Source organism: Apodemus sylvaticus, chromosome X (assembly GCF_947179515.1).
Source record: "Apodemus sylvaticus chromosome X, mApoSyl1.1, whole genome shotgun sequence".
Classification (NCBI taxonomy): domain Eukaryota; kingdom Metazoa; phylum Chordata; class Mammalia; order Rodentia; family Muridae; genus Apodemus; species Apodemus sylvaticus.
The window spans coordinates 67,714,167-67,732,828 of NC_067495.1; the positions used below are offsets into that span (position 1 = coordinate 67,714,167).

Here is an 18,662-nt window from a genome sequence, read left to right on the forward strand (position 1 = left end):
GAAATGTAAACAAATAAAATGATTACTAAATAAAAAATAAAGATGCATTGTGACCTATAAAAACAAAACAAAAACTTTATATCATATATCATAATAGAAGATTCAGGGTGATTGTGGAATTAAAAATAATATCATTATTCTCCATATAATAACATTTATTATATGAAGCACATTCACCAGATTTTATTCTGAATTCCTATAGATAATGAACATCTTTGCCTTTAGTCTGAGTTTATGAGACTATAACAAACTTGCTAAAGGCCATTCTGAATAATATAAACAGTACTGTATTTTCTTTCCTTTATGTAACTAGTCATATAATATATTTTGATCATATTCCCCCACAACTCTCAGATTCTCCCTGCCCACCCAACTTCATATTAATTTGTGTCTCTCTCTCTTTCTCCCTCTCCCTAGCTCCCTCTCTCCTTGTAGCTCTCTTCCTCCTCTCCCTTCCCCTCCCTCGGTCTCCTCTCCCTATTTATTCCACTCTCCATCTCTCCCTCTCTCCCAATCTCCTCCTTCCACTTTTTCTCAAAAACAAACAATCCTCCCACCCCCTAAAACAAACAGAAAATTCAAGAAAAAGGACAATAGAACAAAAAAAAAAAAAAAAAAAAAAAACCTCCCCTACCCCCACATGCACTCAGAACCATGAAGTCTGTTTTGTGTTGGCCAAACTTCTTCTAGGCATGGGGCTTCACTTGGAATTTGGTCAGTATACCCAGTGACACTCCATTGGGAAAATAATTGGCTTATCCTTTCCCAGTAGATACCAATTGCAAATGACTTCTTCCTTTAGGCTTATGGCTTTGTGTTCAAGTCTCCTTATTGGTGATGGGATTTGTTTTGGTTTGAACTTGAACAGGTCTTAGTTGTGTTTTGATAGTACTTGTGAGTTCAAATATACATCAGTATTGTATCTGGAAGATGCTATTTCCGTGTGGTCATCCATTACCATTGACTTTACATTTTTTCTGCCTCCTCTTCCACATAGTTCCATAAGCCTCGAGGGAAGTGATTTGCTAAAGGCATTCTCTTTAGGAGTGAATTCCACAAAGTCTCTTTTCCTCCCTCATTCCATTTCTATTTCCCTTTCTCTCCCTTTCATTATTTCTCTCCCTATCTCTCTTCTACCTTCCCCCTCTTTCTTCACAATGCTCAGTTATGGGTCTCTGTGTTAATTACCATCTACTGCAAGGTGAAACTTCTATGATGAGTATTGAACAATGTAATTATCTATGAGTATAGTACTATGTAATTAGGAGTCATTTCATTGCTATGTTCATTTAGCAGAATAATAGGATTTTTCCAAGGATCCACCTATCTAGTCTCAAGTTTTATCACTATCAAGTATGGGTTTCATCTCACATAATGGTCCTTAGATCCAACTGAAAAGTAGCCGATTAGTTCTGGTGTCTGAACCTTAATCATTACCAGCAGACATATTTTTAGTTGTCAAAGCACAGATCTAGTCTTGAAAAAGACTCCTGCACAATTAATTTTTCTGCCCTGTATCACCGGGAGGCAAAAGCTCCATGAAGATTCCTTCATCCAAATGGAGAGGAGAAAGAGGGAGGTGAGTTTCAAAAACTCATGGCCAAGTGCTCCTCCTACTCTGGGGGGGCTGCCCCATAGTAGTAAGTACATAGCAATTATATTCTAATTCTTGTGAGTTATTAAATATTAAATATTATATATTATTATATAATAATTCTTGTGAGTTATTAAATTGGGAGTAGACAAGCATAATAAAATGGAGACATTTGTAGAGCTGTTGAAATAAAGTAAAAGTAGATAAATAAGGAAAAGTAGCTGGTTGTTCCCATCACATTTTTGCCACTAGTGTGCCAAAACACTAGCTTATAAACAGGTTTCTGGCGTAGGTCACAAAGTTTGTAGTTAGGTAATACTGATAATTACTTTTCTTTGATAGCATTCACAGTACCTTCAAGTACCGTAAACACTAGTTAGTAGGAAAAAAAATGTTCTACCTGGGCACCAACTGGATTTCTTCATGTTCAATGACATGAATAAATGGTGCATTGGGCAATTGGGTCTTACCATCGGGTTGAGGAGAGTAACCCAAAGCATATTTGCAAAAGCCTGTGATGTTTGGATGAGTCTATGGTACCCACTTGGACCATTGACTCAATAAGATGTAACCTATTTCTGACACTAGAAGTTTAATTTGTTGGCTTAAGCTGTCTAGTTTGGGCATTTGTGACTCCACTTAAATTCTTTTCATATGCATATATATTTGAGGAAGCTTCTATAAGTAGTTGGTTTCCACCTGGCTTTTGAAGAGTACTTATGTGTTAGCTGTCTTTCCCCATGTTCTATCCTTTACCCTGTATTATTCTTTGTGAAATCTAATAAGCCTAGAATTTTTATCCTACTTCTAACATTTCAAAGTTGTATTACCTAGGACAAATTACTTAATCCTTTCCTCAGATACTAATCTTTAAAATGTAGAAAATTATATGCTTGAGATATAAATCAGTAAAATAATACATAGTATATATGTAGCTCCGTGTTTGATTCTCTACACTACAAAATGTGAAGATAATAAGATCCACTTTGTGTGATTGTCATAATTAACTGTTATAATGAATATTTAGGGGGGACTTAACTATAATGATTTATAAGTAATAATTATAATTTTGAAGGAGTTTTTAATTGTGTGTGTGTGTCTGTGTGTGTTACTAAGAACTAAAACTAGGGTCCATGCAAGCTCAGCAGTTGTTCTCCTGATGAATCATAGCCCTGATACTCTTTGACTTGTTTTATTTTGAGGCATGGGCTCACAGATTTGTCTAGACTGGTCTAAAATGCCCAAAACTTTATATCTCCTTTTTTTTTCTTTCTGTTTACGCTGTCCCTGTACTTATGGGTTTGGGGCCACCCAATGGAACATAGTGATTGAGCTACAAAGAAAGTTACTTCTGCTACCACAGGAATATCAACTGTTGTGAGCTCTTTTGGTGTACTTGCTTTTGAGTCCCTTCCCACTTCATGCTTGATCTTGGACAGGTTTGGTGCAGGCAACCACAGCTGCTGTGAGTTCATATCTGCAAGACAGCACATCATAGCACTCTTTTCCACTTTTCAGCTCTTAAATTCTTACTACACCCAAAATAGTCCATAAGTTTCCAATTGTGAGGAAAGGTTTATATAGATGATCCAAACTATGATCAAGCATTCCCAGTTATTTATTCTCAGCACTAGCAATATGAATGAGTCTCTGCTTTAACCTCTGCAGTAAGAAGCTTCTCTGAGCAAGGTTGAGAGCAGCACGAATCTATGGATATAAAGTTTTGTCTAAATATTTATGTTTACAACCCTTTTATCTACCACTTATCAAGTTTTCTATCTTTCACAAACACTGCTTTTTTACACTCTGCTAATCCCATCAGTAAATGGACATTAGTACTCCTTAATGACTGGGCCATCTGTAATGACAAACAATCCTGATCAAGTACATACCCAATCTGCAATGTAAACAGTTGACTCTTTTCTACTGGTAGCTTCAGAACCCCATTTAGGGATGTTTGGCACTTTCTAGGTTAAATTTCAAACTCATCATCCTGATTTCTACTTAGCTAACTCTCTGGAGAGCTCTACTCAATTTTCATACAACTCAGTGGAATTGGGTATTTTTTCCTAAGATGTAAGAGGTCAGTCAGTGAATTTAACAGGATTCTTGTTTGAAGAATAACCTTAAATTGTACTTTAGAGTACAGAGAACTGAGGGAATAGTGATACAACATTTTATAGAGTATATGCAGGTTTGGGTTTGAGCCCCAATAACAGACATGTCCGTGTGTGTGTGTGTGTGTGTGTGTGTGTATGTGTGTGTGTGTGTACTTAATAATAAAGAAGAAAACATGAAGCACTGGCAATCAGGTAAATTTATTCTAAACATTGGACAGAATGGACCTGAGACCAGGTATTTGGATTGTTAAACAACTATTAATGATAGCTGTCTTTTACTTCTGTTTTGTCTTTACCAAGTTTCTTGCTGATATTTTCATTATATACTGTATTTGTCTAATATGTTGTTTTCATGTATATAATATACTGTTAAAACTTAAGATCATTTTAACAAGATAGATGAATGTCTGCGTGACACTTGATAGATATTTTATTGTTTTATTTCATTTATAGTTGTTTCCTGGATTCATTATTTCTGATCAATGAAATTATTTTGTGATATTTTAGGACTTTTAAACAATTAGTCTTTCTTGTATATTAAATGACAACTCAAAATGCCTAATGTTTTATTCTACTTAAAACTGCTTCATTCTATGCCTATCTATATAACTCTTAGCTAATTTTGAGATATTGTATTTATTCTATTCATGAGTTACTTTATATGCTTTATTTTTCTATCTGGTTTATGGGTTCTGATTATTTACATTCTTTTGAGTGAAAATTGAACACACTAATTAAAGTAGCATATGTCACATAAAATTTTCATTATTTAAATTTATATATTCACAATGTTTAAAATTGAAATTTTATATTCAACATTCAATATAAAAATGTTGCCTATTTTCCATATATTCATTTAAAAACATATATTTTCTTTTCAATTAATGTATGATTTTTCCTTACATATACAGTTTATTGTCTTATAAATTATTTACAATTGCAAAGTGATGGTGGTAGATGCCTTTGATTCCAACAGTTGGGAGGCAAAGGCAGGCCAACCTCTGTGTGTGTGAGGTTAGACTGATTTATAGAGCAAGTTTGAGGACAGCCAGGGATATACTACATAGAAAATCCTGTCTTGAAAAACCAAAGAAAAAAGCCTTGATTGTTTTGGTTTTTTTTGACATGTATACTATAGTTCCATGGGAAAATATAATCAGGCATCTAGACTTTTCTTCAGTCATTCCAAAATATCCTCAGTCCTTTAACTATTTTACTGGAAAGCATCTTGAAATAGACTGCCTGAAATGAATTATTTACACTTCTAAATAGTTTACTTCATATTAGTACTTAGTAGTGTATTTCTTAATTTTATAGTCCTATCAGAATATTTATGACATAATAATTATAAGGTAATAAGACATTATATTGGGAACTTTGCCTTTAGCTCTACAGTATTGTTAAATTCAAATTCAACCAATTATATTATGAAAAGGTGATGAAATCCTATGAAAAGGAAGTTTTATTTTCATTGTAGAACTCAAAACAAATTATAAGTATTAATTTGACTTTATTTTCAGCTGTTCGATGGTATTTTTAACCAATATTTATTTGTGAAGTATAATAAAAAAAAAACAAATAGACAATACTTCTCCAAAATTTGAATTTCAAATTGTAGACCTTAATTCTGAAGTCACAGTAGGTGTTATAATACATGTAGAACACTTATATCTAGCAACCTGTGACTATTTATATGATTTATTTACCTTTATTACTTTAAAAAATTTTTAGATGATGCCTTTTTTCATTTTTATGATGTTTTGCTTGTATATATATCTGTGTCAGATCCGCTAGAACTGGATTTACAAACAGCTGCAAAATGCCATTTGGGTGATGGGAATTGAACCAGATTCCTCTTGAAGCTCTTTTTTTGGCTTTCCCTTTCCTGGTTACCCCCCACCCTGAAAATCCCATAAACCATCTCCCCCCCCCCCCCCGTTCCCCAATCAACCCTCTCCTCCTTCCCTGTCCTGGTATTCCCCTATACTGCTGCATCAAGCCTTTCCAGGACCAAGGGCCTCTTCTCCCTTTGGTGTCTAACAAGGCTATCCTCTGCTGCCTATGCATCTGGAGCGATGGGTAATACCATGTGTACTCTCTGGTTGATGGTTTTGTCCCTGGGAGCTCTGGGAGTACTGGGTGGCTCATATTGTTGTTCCTCCTGTGGCGCTGCAGACCCCTTCAGCTCCTCGGGTCCTTTCTCTAGCTCCTACATTTGGGACCCTATACTCAGTTCAATGGCTGGCTGAGAGTGTCCCCCTCTGTGTTTGTCATGCACTAGGAGAGCCTCCCAGGTGACAGCTATATCCAGCTCCAGTCAGCAAGTACTTGTGGACATCCACAATAGTGTCCGGGTTTTGTAATTGTATATAGGATGGATCTCTAGGTGGGGCAGTCTCTGGATGGTTTTTCCCTCAGACTCTGCTCCACACTTTGTCTCTGTTTCTCCATCTGTGGGAATTTTCCCCCTTCTAAGAAGGACCAGAGTGTCCATACTTTGTTTTGTGTCTTAGGTATTCCAAGCTTCTGGGCCAATAATATCCACTCATCAATGAGTGCATACCATGTGTGTTCTTTTGTGATTCGATAACCTTGCTTAGGATAATATTTTCCAGTTCCACCCATTTGCCTAAGAATTTCATTAATTCGTTGTTTTTAATAGGTGAGTAGTATTCTCTTGTGTAAATACGCCACACCTCTTGAAGCTCTTAACCTCTTAGTTCTCTTAACCTCTGAGCCATGTCTTGAGCCCGCACACCTTTATTATTTTTAATTCTAAGCAAAACCAAGCCCAAAAGGCCTAACAGTAGGATGGGGACTTGGCAATAGGAGAGAAAAGTTGGTGAGAGAGGAAGTGAGTAAGAATGTGTATATGAAGTTATTAAAAAATAAAGTTAAAATGATCTTTAATATATACTATCCATTACTATATTCAGACAAAATTGGCTTCCCTAAATGTCTCACTTTAAAACATGGTCCTGGCTATGAGCATTATTGATGCAATAGTAATATCCTTTATCTCCTAGCAACAGTATCCCTAGTGCTGTGAAAAAGTGAGCTGCAGAAACTTTGGGGCTATAAGTCAATGGGGAACAGTAGAGAAGGAAGTTAGTTTTAGCTGTAGGTTTTAAGTCCAAATTCAAGGAAGTATGTTGTCAAAACTGTGGTAAGATCCTATACAAAAGGAATTTCATTACTCTGCCTTTCAGTTGCTACTGTGAGTTGATATTGAAATTGATGTCTAAGTGTTATTTTATTTAGAAACATACTTTATTCAGATGAAATGAAGTTCTGTATTGAATATTATAGGAAATATAGTTTATGAATAGTTGTACTAATAATCATAGCTGTGCTGAAACTAAGCCATTAATTAACTAAAAGATTTATCAATAATTATTTTAATATATTTTCTGAGCTTATAGGGAAGATATGAGATATATTACTAATATATTGGCATTACCCAGAACTTCATTTATTTATAATTCTAGGTTTAAAGAGTTACAGAACTTCCTTTGATTATTTGGCTACATAGACTTATAGTGAATAGTTTACCAAGTTTATCTTAAGATATTTCTAAACGGAAGCATATGAAAGTAGCAGTAGATTTATTGTCTGTCCTTTTTAGATATGAAGAAGACTTTACATATGACATTTCATTGAATGAAAGTTCCAGTAAGATATTATGCAAGTATTCATATTTACATTTTATGGATTGTGCTTCTAATCAAACTGAGAGCAAAATGTTTTGAAGTGAAGGAGACTTCCCAGTGATAATACAAGTTGTGCAGAAATCTGGTGTAAACAAATAAGGCATTTGTTCCAACAAAACTGCCTGTGGGCATAAACTTTAGTTTGCTTTGTGTTAATAAGGATTGAAGAAACACTTGAAAGCTAAAATCAATTTCTCTCTCCCTTTCCCTCTCTCTCTCTCTCTCTCTCTCTCTCTGTCTGTCTCTCTCTGCTCTCTCTCTCTCTGTCTCTCATGTGCGTGTTGTGTGTGTGTGTGTGTGTGTGTGTGTGTGTGTGTGTGTGTGAAGGTTATGTAGGTGGGAGTTAGAATAGCTGTGAGGCCAGGCAGCATTTGCAAGTGAAAGGGGAAATTGATTTTCCGTTTTGGGAGGGAGAAAAGGTAGTATTATCATGCCAGGGAAAGTTTTGTGCTAAAGGAGAATAGAAGTAATAGATTATCCTGTTTATGCTATGAAAAACTCACACAACTCGCAAGTACGGACCACCTTAAATTGTATGACGACAGGTTGCCATGGAAATGGTTTTACGCTACCAGAGGGGGATGAGCCTGAGGAGAAGGGAAGTCTGGGGGGGGTGTGTGAGTGGACTAGAGGGGTGTGTTGAGGAAGTCATTTCAGCACCCAGGAGCTCTTGGACAGCAGCAGTGCAGCAGCTTTGCCAGCTGTTGGAGGAGCTTGCTTTCTGTGCTTTCTGCCTGAAGCTCATTCTCTCATTCGTCCTTCTCTTATCTCTCCCAGTCTTTTGCAACAATATTTTATTTCTTTCAGTTTCTGTCTTTAACAGCCCTCCTGATCTCTTCTACATGCTTCAGAAGCCTCACTTTAGCAGTCCTTCCTTCTCCCCTTCCAGTTGCTGCTTGACTGGTCGGATTTGAAGAGATCAGCAGTTGGTGAAGTGAGTTCTAAGGGCTGAGAGGGTATGGAAAGGTGCCGGGAGAGTCATGAACGGAGGTTTTTGTTGTGTGCTTAAGAGGGGTTTGTTTTGTTTTCTTGGACTATTCTTGTGAGTTCCTACTTTCCTGCTTCTTTGGCTATTGTTTGCAAGTCATGTGGAGCATGTGTGCGGTGTTGATTATAATTTTGGAGTCCTCTTCTGTCTCTATATAGTCCTTAATCCCTGAGTCTTGACAGGAATATACATAAAAGTAATTAAAGGTATTAAATTACTTGGTAAATGCTTATTAGGCTTTCGGGTTTATTATGAGTGTAGTGTTAGTTAAAAAGCATTCCGTACAGATAGCATGATATTTTGTCTCACTGGGAAGCTTTGGCTTCCATCCAGGAAGCTCTTTGCACTTTACAGACTTCTTCAGGATACGGTACTCTTGCATTCCATTGAAAGCAAACTGGATTTGTATCTGGCCAGTTTATCTCTCTAAATTTTGTAGCAGTTTCCAAAGGCAGCAACTCTGCTGGGTAATATCAGAAACCAAAAGAATGCCAAAAGTAGCTAGGGAATTTTCATAGTGATCACCCTCTGCCAAGTAATACAAAAGAGGAAGAGGAACAAAGATCCTATAATGTCACATCCTTACACTTTTCACTGAAAAGGATTTGAGCTACACCTGAAAGGAATCAGATGATTTATTCAGAAGAGTGTACACTCTTACCATTTAAAAGCAACAGATAACTACAGCATGCATGGGTGCCTTTGTGTGTGTGAACATGCTTACACACACACACACACACACACACACACACACACACACACCACCACCACCACCACCACCACCACCACCACCAAAACAATTGGAAGAATTACATGTATGTGTGATAGGCAAAAAAAGAAAAAAAGAAAAGAAAAAAGAAAAAAGAAAGAAAAAAGAAAAGAAAATGATAAGATTTGCTTGTTTCTCTGGAATTAAAGGCATAGGTTTAACCTGATGGGAAGGCATTCTTTTATGAGCACCAAGCTTCTTAATCCAAAGGTGCTCTGTTTTCAGCCCTATGTATTCTTTTCTTTAGGTCAGTAGGTGCCTGGAATGTTTCTTAATTCTTTAATTTGCATTTTACCTAAGCCTTTGCACTCAAAGGCCTTCTTGTAGCATGATTCCACCTACATACAGGAATTTTAAGAAGTTTCTTTTCTGTACATAAGTGACAGAATATTGGGTATTTTTGTAAATACATCTAGTGATAATTCTTTGATATTCTTTGAGTAAGAAGTGGACTTAAACATGATATTTGAAAAGACATGATCATAATGTGAAGTATAGACAAATATACAAATAATATTAGAATGGGAAATACATGACTGTGTTATTATATACCAAAATAGAATTAAAACCTTTAATAATCCCATTACCTTTTGGCACAAGAGAAACTGATGGTTTCTGTCTCCCAGCATGGCCCTAACTCTTGATTATAAATCATATTTCCTCTCCAACTATGTCATTTCTAGTAGTTTAAAATGTGTATAATTAACTTCATTAACAGTGTAACTAAAGATCTTATTTTTTTTAAAAACTAAGAACAATTTAAAGTTAACGCCCTTCACACAAGCCTCACAGTTATCCTAATGCATATTTGTTAGTAGCTATAAATTTTGAAAATGATTAATCATTTCATTAAGGGAATCCAGGACAAATGAATTATTGTAACTGTTTTGGGATATTGAAACTGAAATGAGTTTGTGGATTGGCCTAAATTGAACTCATTTTAACATCAGTAGTGAAGTGATTCATTCCTCAGAACAAAATTTGGAAATGACTAATGTCAAAAGTAAGCACTATTAAGAACATCATTGGGAACCTTTAAACAAGACTTCTAACTTCAACAGTGCATTATGGCATAAGTGACATAATAATTTCAATGAAGTTATTTTTCTAAATCTTGACTATATAAATTTCATGAACATAATAGAAAAAGCTTAATAAAATCCTACAAATAGCTTAACCTTACTGTGAGTTCCTCATGCTTACTTAAATAAGTTATATTTAGTTGTTGAACTATTACATATATGCATTACATTTCCAAATTCAACAATCCATAAAATATTTGAACATATTTTATGTTTATATTTTAATTACATTTAATATTTTAAATGTCTATAGTTTTTAATTAAAATCTTTATCCTTTGCTGTATTTAACCAGAAAAAGGTTGTGGGTTACTTTTTTAATTAGATTTTTAAACTAATAAAATGTTTAAGATAAAATTTCCAAGAATGAAGAAATTAATTCATTTTGTCATTTGAACAAATTATAAAATATCTATCTGAGTAGAGATACTGGCAACTATTTTATGATTGTAATTTTTATAAACAGATCTGTATAGACTTTCAAAACAGAGTCATGTTAAATTACATCTTTTAGATAACAGATTCTTTAAATATAATACATCTATATTTGAACTACAGACAAAAAATTTCTCTTTCATTTGTAAGCAAAACCTGTTTTGAAATTCGTAGAGCAAAGAGATAATAAAGTCAGAGTAAAAACTAGCTCTTTTGCTATTTTAATTTTCATTAGTGTATGTATATGTGTGTGTCTTAGATTCTAGAATAACTTATTGTAACAGTCATAATAGCCACAGAAAATTGATCTTTTGCATGATATCCCAACTAAGACTCTTTATATAAATTTGATTTATTTTATGTGTGTGAATATTTTTCCTACCTATATGTTTGTCCACCATATTCATGTCTTGTGCCCACAGAAACCAGAATTGTCTCAGATCCCCCTGGGACAAAATTACAGATAATTTTGAGGCACCATGTGGAGGCTAGGAATGGAACACTGGTTCTCTGGAAGAACAATTACTACTCTTAACTGCTGAAACATATCTCTAGCTCCAAATCTTTATTGGAGGGGTTTCAATATAATCTTAGTCTATTGAGTAATATCTCGCTCTTTGAAAAGACATACATTATGTTGGGCATTCTAAGATTTACTTTGGGGTTATATATGTATATACTGTAGACACTCAGAAAAAATATGCATAATTACTTTGGACTTAGCTGAGCTACTAGAGAAACCTTTTGTGTGTAGAAAGGTATTACAAATAGCATTGGAAAATTAGACTTTTGTGTATTTTTTATTGATTGCCTTCACGTTAGTATTATAAGGCCTACTCCTTTAATTCTTTTTTTCTTCATGTAGTTATTTTTGCCATTTATGTATTTATTTATTTATACTCCAGACTTTACTCCCCCCCCCCCGTCTACCCCCAGGCTGTTCCACATCCCATACCTCCTCCCCATCCTCTGTCTTTAATTCTTTTAAATTTTAATTGTTTGTTTCTTTAATTTGCCTCTATAATATACTTAATGTAGCACAGTTCTCTGCTAGAATTGGGATGGCATTCATCACATTTCAAATAACTCACTTGCTTTGATATGTACTAATTATACTAATCTCATTATTCTTGTTTGTAGTGTTAAGAATGAGAACAAAGTCAAATCTGACAGTTAAACAGGAGGAGGAATGGATCTGAGGGAAAGCTGAGGTGGTAGGGTACTGGGAGGAATAGAATGAAAAAAAAACTATAGTTGGATATAACATAGAGAGAAAAATTGTAAAAAAAATTATTAAATTTTCTCTTACTCTTATATAACTATTAGACTATTTCATCATAGTTCTTGCTCACCTTGACATTTATTAAATCCAAAGACTATGTTTTTGAGAAATCATCTATTTGACATTATAAATAGTTCTAGAGGGAAAATGACAAAACAGTACATATTGTATATTTTTATCATTGACCTACACATAGGACCACAAGCAGATAGCACTTATTTCTGAATTTTGTCCAGCTTATTAATTTCATATATAACAGAATCAATATCATATTAATGATATTTTTAAGCTTATAGTCAAATTTGGTTGTACCATTGACTCTTTATTTTTGCAATACTAGAAGTTGATCCCTGCACATTGCGTTTGACAGGGAAGCACTGTAGCATTGAGGTTAATCCCTAGCCCCCTAGAGGCTTTTCCTTGTTATTGTTATGAGTTAGGATTTACCTTTAGCAGAGCAAAAGCAATGAATGAAAGGGATTTTCTGAGATTATTAACACATTCTCGTGATTTTGTTAGATTCTCTTTACTATTAGTGTTAGCCAGGGTACTCTGTCTCTTTGAATTTTTATCTTTAAAGAGATATTCAAGTGTTGGTAAGCTATGTCTTAATTAAATATGCTGGTTTTACTTCTCATGTGACTTAATCTCTCCTAGAAACTGATGTAGTAGTATATCAAATAAAATGTGAAATCTAGTAATCAAATAATACATCATACTTCATTGAATTTATTAAATACAGTACATTATAGTACTAATGTCTGTCTGTTTATTTAACTATAGGTGGATACCAATCTTGAAGTTTTCCAAAGTAGGAGCCATCTACCTCTCTATATAATCATTTATTGTAAGTAAGGTAATGAGTAATATTTATGTTTTAGAATCATAATACAAAGATTAGGCTTTGTTGTCTTAACATTTAATTGAAAAAATAATATTTTTAATATTATTAATATTGAAAATATTACTAATACTAGTAGTATCACTATTAAATATTACTAATACTAATAGTAATAATACTATTAGACTGTTTATAAAAGCCTTTAAATGATCATTTGCTTAGATTAGAATTCTGCTTTATTCATTGTAATTTTTATTTTTAATTTATTTCGTGGTGAACAGAGGTCAGCATCAATTGACCTTTTCATGTTCTCTATCTATGTTTTTGGGATAGGGTATTCTCAGTGAAAATAGACCTTGCCATTTCAGTTAGACTGGATGGCTAGTGGGCCCTTGATAAAGCTCCCTGTGTGTCTATCTGTCCAGCACTGCAATTATGGATGTACAGTGCCATGCCTAGATTTTATATGGGTGCTGGATATCCAGACTCAAATCCTCAGATTTCCATAGTACTTTACCCACTGAGTCATATTTGCCGCTCTCAGTGTAATATTTTATTTATTTTTTTACGAAATAGAAGTTGCCAAGTCATGAAGTATGCCTGTTGATAGTACTGGTTCTCTATTTCCTGGTTCTGTTTCTTTTAGTGATTTTTTTTTAGCTTTTTATTGATTCTTTGTGAATTTGACATCATGCACACCAATCCAACTCATCTTCTATCCCTTTGTATTCACCCTATGGCTTTGTAACATCCTCCCCTGACCACAGAAGAAAAGGAAAACAAAAAACAAAAGCCAAAATTAATCTCATCATTGAAGCTGTAGTGTTATAGTGTGTCACACAGTATAGCACATTTTTACTTGCAAATGCACATTGCAGCAAGTCATTGGTCTGGTCTAATAGATACATAGGGCTTCTGCTAGATTATAAATACTGGATCCTCACCAGAACTCCTCTCAGATATCTTGTTGTTGCCCTATGTCAGGGAGATCCTGCAGCTTTGGTTCTGCAGGATCAGCCCCTTCACATACTCCACCAGTTCATAGATGGGGTAGATATCAGGGTATGCCAACCCAAAGCTCTGGATCTGATCCTGGGTGGTAGCTCAGTTGGTCAGCCCATCGACTCCTCTGTACCCTCATTATCAGGGTGAGCTCTTCAGCACTGTCCCCCAACACACACACACACACACACACACACACACATGCACGTATGCATGCACACCTTACCCAGTGCCTTGGCCTACAAGGGGCTGAGCCAGCTCTACCTCAAGGCAGAGACATAGTCTGGCTAGCTCTCCTATACTCGCACCCTTAGTGCTAGCTCTCCAGTCCTTATGCCTTTGTGCCAGCTACTGTGTAAACACAAGTAGGTACAGGGCCCACTGTCATCACCCCAGAGCCAGTTCTTCAGCCTGCCACAGGTGGCGAGTAGTAAGGGTAGAGGGAGTCTGTCCACTGCCCATACCACCTCACTGCAGAAGAGTAGTGAGGCCTTCTGGGCATATATCTTCTGTGCTACCAAAGTAAGGTTCAGACTCTGCTTTTCCTAGTGCTAGAGCTGGTGAGGAACAGAGCCAATATTCCTCCTCATGTAATCTCAGAGCCAGCTCACAGGTGGGGGCAGGATGGGGAGCATCTCTCCAGCACCCATGCCACCTCATGGCAGATGAGTAGCAGGACCAGCTCTCTGGAGCTTATGTCTTTGGAACCAGCTTCTCTGCTCTCTAGACACCTGGTACAGCTCTATTATGCTATGTAGGTGAGGTAACTGCAGGGCCTCTCTCCAGAGTGTTGCAATCAGTGGGCTCTGCATAGCTCTTGGACATCAACATGGTCCTAGGCCATAGCTCAGACCAGTGACAACTGCATGGCCTTTGGTCGTAATGTGAGGTAAGAACATCAGCACAGTCCCCTATTACTGCATTGCCAAGGACCCAGACATGGTCCTCAGCAGCATGATCCAGGACTTGACCATGACCTCAGGTAGCAAGAGAGATTGCTCCTATCAGGGTACTCTCAACCCTCATGGCTGCAGTCCCACATGTCTTCATACTGCTCAAATTGTTCTGCTTCCCTTTTCTCCACCACATACTTGCACACCATTGAGGCTCCTGCTCTGGGCAGACAATGCTACAGGTAGGCCTCTGGGTATCTTCTTAGTGATAGGATTCTTAAAGTATAGATAGCCACATCAATAGCATCTAGGAAGGTATACGTGCATATGTTCAGGTTCCCCCTGTGACCTACTTATTCAGAAACTCTGAAAGTGGGATCAAGAAATATTTCACAAACCCTCTATGTAATGATACATCCTGAAAGTTCATAACCTATATTTCAGGATAATGGTTTTACTATCATTTCTTTTGTGCATCTGAATATGTATGTATACATATAATATGTAAGAATATGATTAGGAGCATCAGATTATTAATTTTTAATATGAATCACAATGCTCTTTTTTTGTTTTTCTTTTTTCAGACTGGTTACCCCATGACTTTACTCAATGATAAGATGAAAATTCATATGTTGTCTGAAACATTCACAGAATCCTCATATTAAATATAGAGAGTTCCCAAACATTGTCTTTACAGTGTAAGTTATAAGTCATTCATTCCTCGTTGTCTTTGAAGATAAACTTCTAATATTAATATAGTTGGAAACTTATTGATGAGTTTTTCTTTTATTTCCTTGGACAGAAGAATAAGCTTGTGACAAGAAAAACAATTATAACTTATTATAGAAATGGCCATTTCTGATACTTTGTTGGGATCTTGATAATCCATTTGCCTTACTTACATTACAGATGAATTTTTAATTTTTATTGGTTACTTTTAATTTACATTTCAGATGTTATCCCCATTCCTTGAGTCTCCTCTACAAAAACACTGTCCCACCTTCCTGCTTCTATGAGAGTATTCCCCCACCCACTCTTGCCTAACTTTCCTAGCATTCTCCCATACTGGGGCATCAAGACTTCACAATACTAAGGGGACTGAGGGAGCTGAAGGGGTTTGTAACACCTTAGGAATAACAACAATATCAACCAACCAGACCCACCAGAGTTCCCAAGGACTAAACCACCAACCAAGGGGTACACATGGAGGGACCCATAGATCCAGCTGCATATGTAGCAGAGGATGGCCTTGTCTGGCATCAATGGGAGAAGAGGCCCTTGGTTCTGTAGAAACTGGAGGTGCTAGCTAGGGCATTGAGGCTGGAGTAAGTGGATGGGTGGGGTGTGGGAGCAACCTAATAGAAGCAGGGGGAGGGAATGGGAGAGGGTTTGCAGAGGGAAAACAGGGAAGGGGATACCATTTGATATGTAAATAAAGTTTAAAAAAGCCATGGTAAACTTCATTTACTTTCACAGATTAATTTGTTTGAACAGCTTAATAGACTATTGGAAGACCACATAATCACTTTAGATGTCCTAGATAAAGAATTCTGTACAGTTGTAGTCATCATGTTTATACATATTATAAAAATTTAAGTGCTTGATGCTCCCGATTTGCAATATTTTCTGAGCATATTATAAGCAGATATCAGCTATCAGATACCTGCACTAGATGTTTTAAATGTCCAGAATCATGCTTCTCTATGTTCTTATTTAAATTTATGTACATATTTGATAGTTCCATTTTTCATTTCCAAGCAACAGTCATTATTTCGTTCACTTGACATTAAATTTCCTCAGAACATATAGAATAGGCAATGAATCAGATGCTATCCTTATTCTCAAAGACTCTATAGTATTAATAATAAAATAGAATATTACTGTAATGGTATATAAAATGAGTGATGAAATACACAAAGGTCAGTAATGTATTTGCGAATGCTTTTTATATTTGTGGGATAAATATATCATTTATATATTAATTCCATTTTGTTCATCCTATCTCATCTCAAGTTACTGACAATCAACCTTAATGTTGTACTATGATTCCCTTAAAAGTAGCATTTATATGGCCAAACCCTATCGTTTTTCTATTTATGTGAGGAAAAATAGAAAAGAACACTTTTTATTTTATGAATTATACAATTGCAGTTAATCCTTAGGGACATGTTTACTTTCAATAATGAGTCAAATTTTCTTGTGTTCATTTTTACATTTACTTTCTCATATTTCGGTATGATTATTTTCTATTACAATCTTGCTAGTATTTTCTTTGTTTACAAAGTATTTACTATATTTGGGCAAGTCTGTTTTGAACATTTTCATATACTCTAGGTATAACATTAGTTTTGAAGATGCTGACATTTCCTCTTCATATTTTTCTTGCCCCCTAGTTATTCAATTGACTTCACAATGTCGGACCTCAGATTCAGCAATCTCACCTGGGATCACATTGTAACACTGGATCGTGTGTTAGATGAAGTGATCCCAATTCATGGAAGGGGCAATTTCCCCACACTGGAGGTAAAACCAAAAGATATTGTTCATGTTGTGAAAGATCAACTCATAAAGCAGGGTATCATCGTTAAGGATACAAGATTGAATGGCTCAACAGCAAGTTACATACTCGCAAGCCATAATGGAATTAGCTATAAAGATTTGGACATTATTTTTGGTGTTGATCTACCAAGTGACCAAGAATTTCATGTAGTTAAGGATGCAGTTTTAGGCTGTCTACTTGACTTTTTACCAAAAGGTGTTAAAAAAGAAAAGATTACCCTAAAAACCATGAAAGAAGCATATGTGCAGAAAATGGTAAAAATTTGCAATAACCATGATCGTTGGAGTCTTATCTCCCTTTCAAATAATACTGGGAAGAACGTAGAATTAAAATTTGTGAATTCACTCAGACGACAATTTGAATTTAGTGTAGATTCTTTTCAGATTCTTTTGGATTCCATGCTAGATTTCTATAGTGTACCAAATGCCAAGTTAACCAAAGAATCCTGTCCTGTTGTGGTGGCTGAAAGTATGTATGGGGATTTTCAAGAAGCAATGATACATTTGAAGTACAAGCTAATCTCTACCAGGAAGCCTGAAGAAATCAGAGGTGGTGGCCTTTTAAAATACAGCAATTTGTTGGTCCGTGACTTCAAGCCAGCTTGTCAAACAGAAATTAAGACTCTGGAACGTTATATGTGTTCTAGATTTTTCATTGATTTTCCCGATGTGGCAGAACAGCAGAAGAAAATTGAATCATACCTCCGTAACCATTTCATAGGTGAAGAAAAGAACAAGTATGAATACCTTATGACCTTGCATGGAGTTGTGAACCAAAGCACTGTTTGCCTTATGGGATATGAAAGAAGACAGACCCTTAACATGATCACTCTTTTGGCTTTGAAAGTTCTTGGAGAACAGAATATTTTACCCAGTACGGATAATGTAACTTGCTTTTATCAACCTGCTCCATACCTAGTTCTTGAGGGAGGGTACCCCAGTTATTATGTAGCATCTGGGCCACCGCTGGTTTATTTCCAGCCTTGTCATACAGTGCAGTTTCCTGTGCAAAATGGTATGATGTAAGAAATACACATACCAGAAGTTATGCTTAACCACCTCTGAAAAGCAATTTTCCACGTTGTATAAAAGTTAAGATCTATTTTTGTGTAGCTGCCAACTATTTTTCACCAATTGAAGCTTCAATAATCATAGTAGATAAGGTATCATCTCTAAACTGACATTTTAACATGATCATTGAATATCGTAACTGTAAAATATTTCAAATGTAGTAGAATACTTGAAAGGATTTTTCCATTCTTACTGACACAAAATTACTGCAACCAGTATAAGATGCCTACATATTTGACTAACATCTGAAAGAACACTTCTCATGATTTAAAATGAAGTGTAGTGAAGATATATTACAACATTTTTATTACAATTAGT

The 18,662-nt window shown here is 35.6% G+C and overlaps 1 protein-coding gene across 1 annotated transcript; it reads left to right on the forward strand.

Annotated features, from left to right (window-relative positions):
- The first annotated feature begins 17,126 nt into the window (after window positions 1-17,126).
- Tent5d (terminal nucleotidyltransferase 5D) lies at window positions 17,127-18,299 on the forward strand. The gene has a single exon (XM_052171700.1). It carries the CDS (start codon window positions 17,127-17,129, stop codon window positions 18,297-18,299), a length of 1,173 nt encoding a protein of 390 aa, XP_052027660.1.
- The last annotated feature ends 363 nt before the right edge of the window (window positions 18,300-18,662 follow it).

Bases quoted from the DNA above. Each gene is read 5' to 3' on its own strand.
- Tent5d (XM_052171700.1), top strand. From the start codon at position 17,127: ATGTCGGACCTCAGATTCAGCAATCTCACCTGGGATCACATTGTAACA.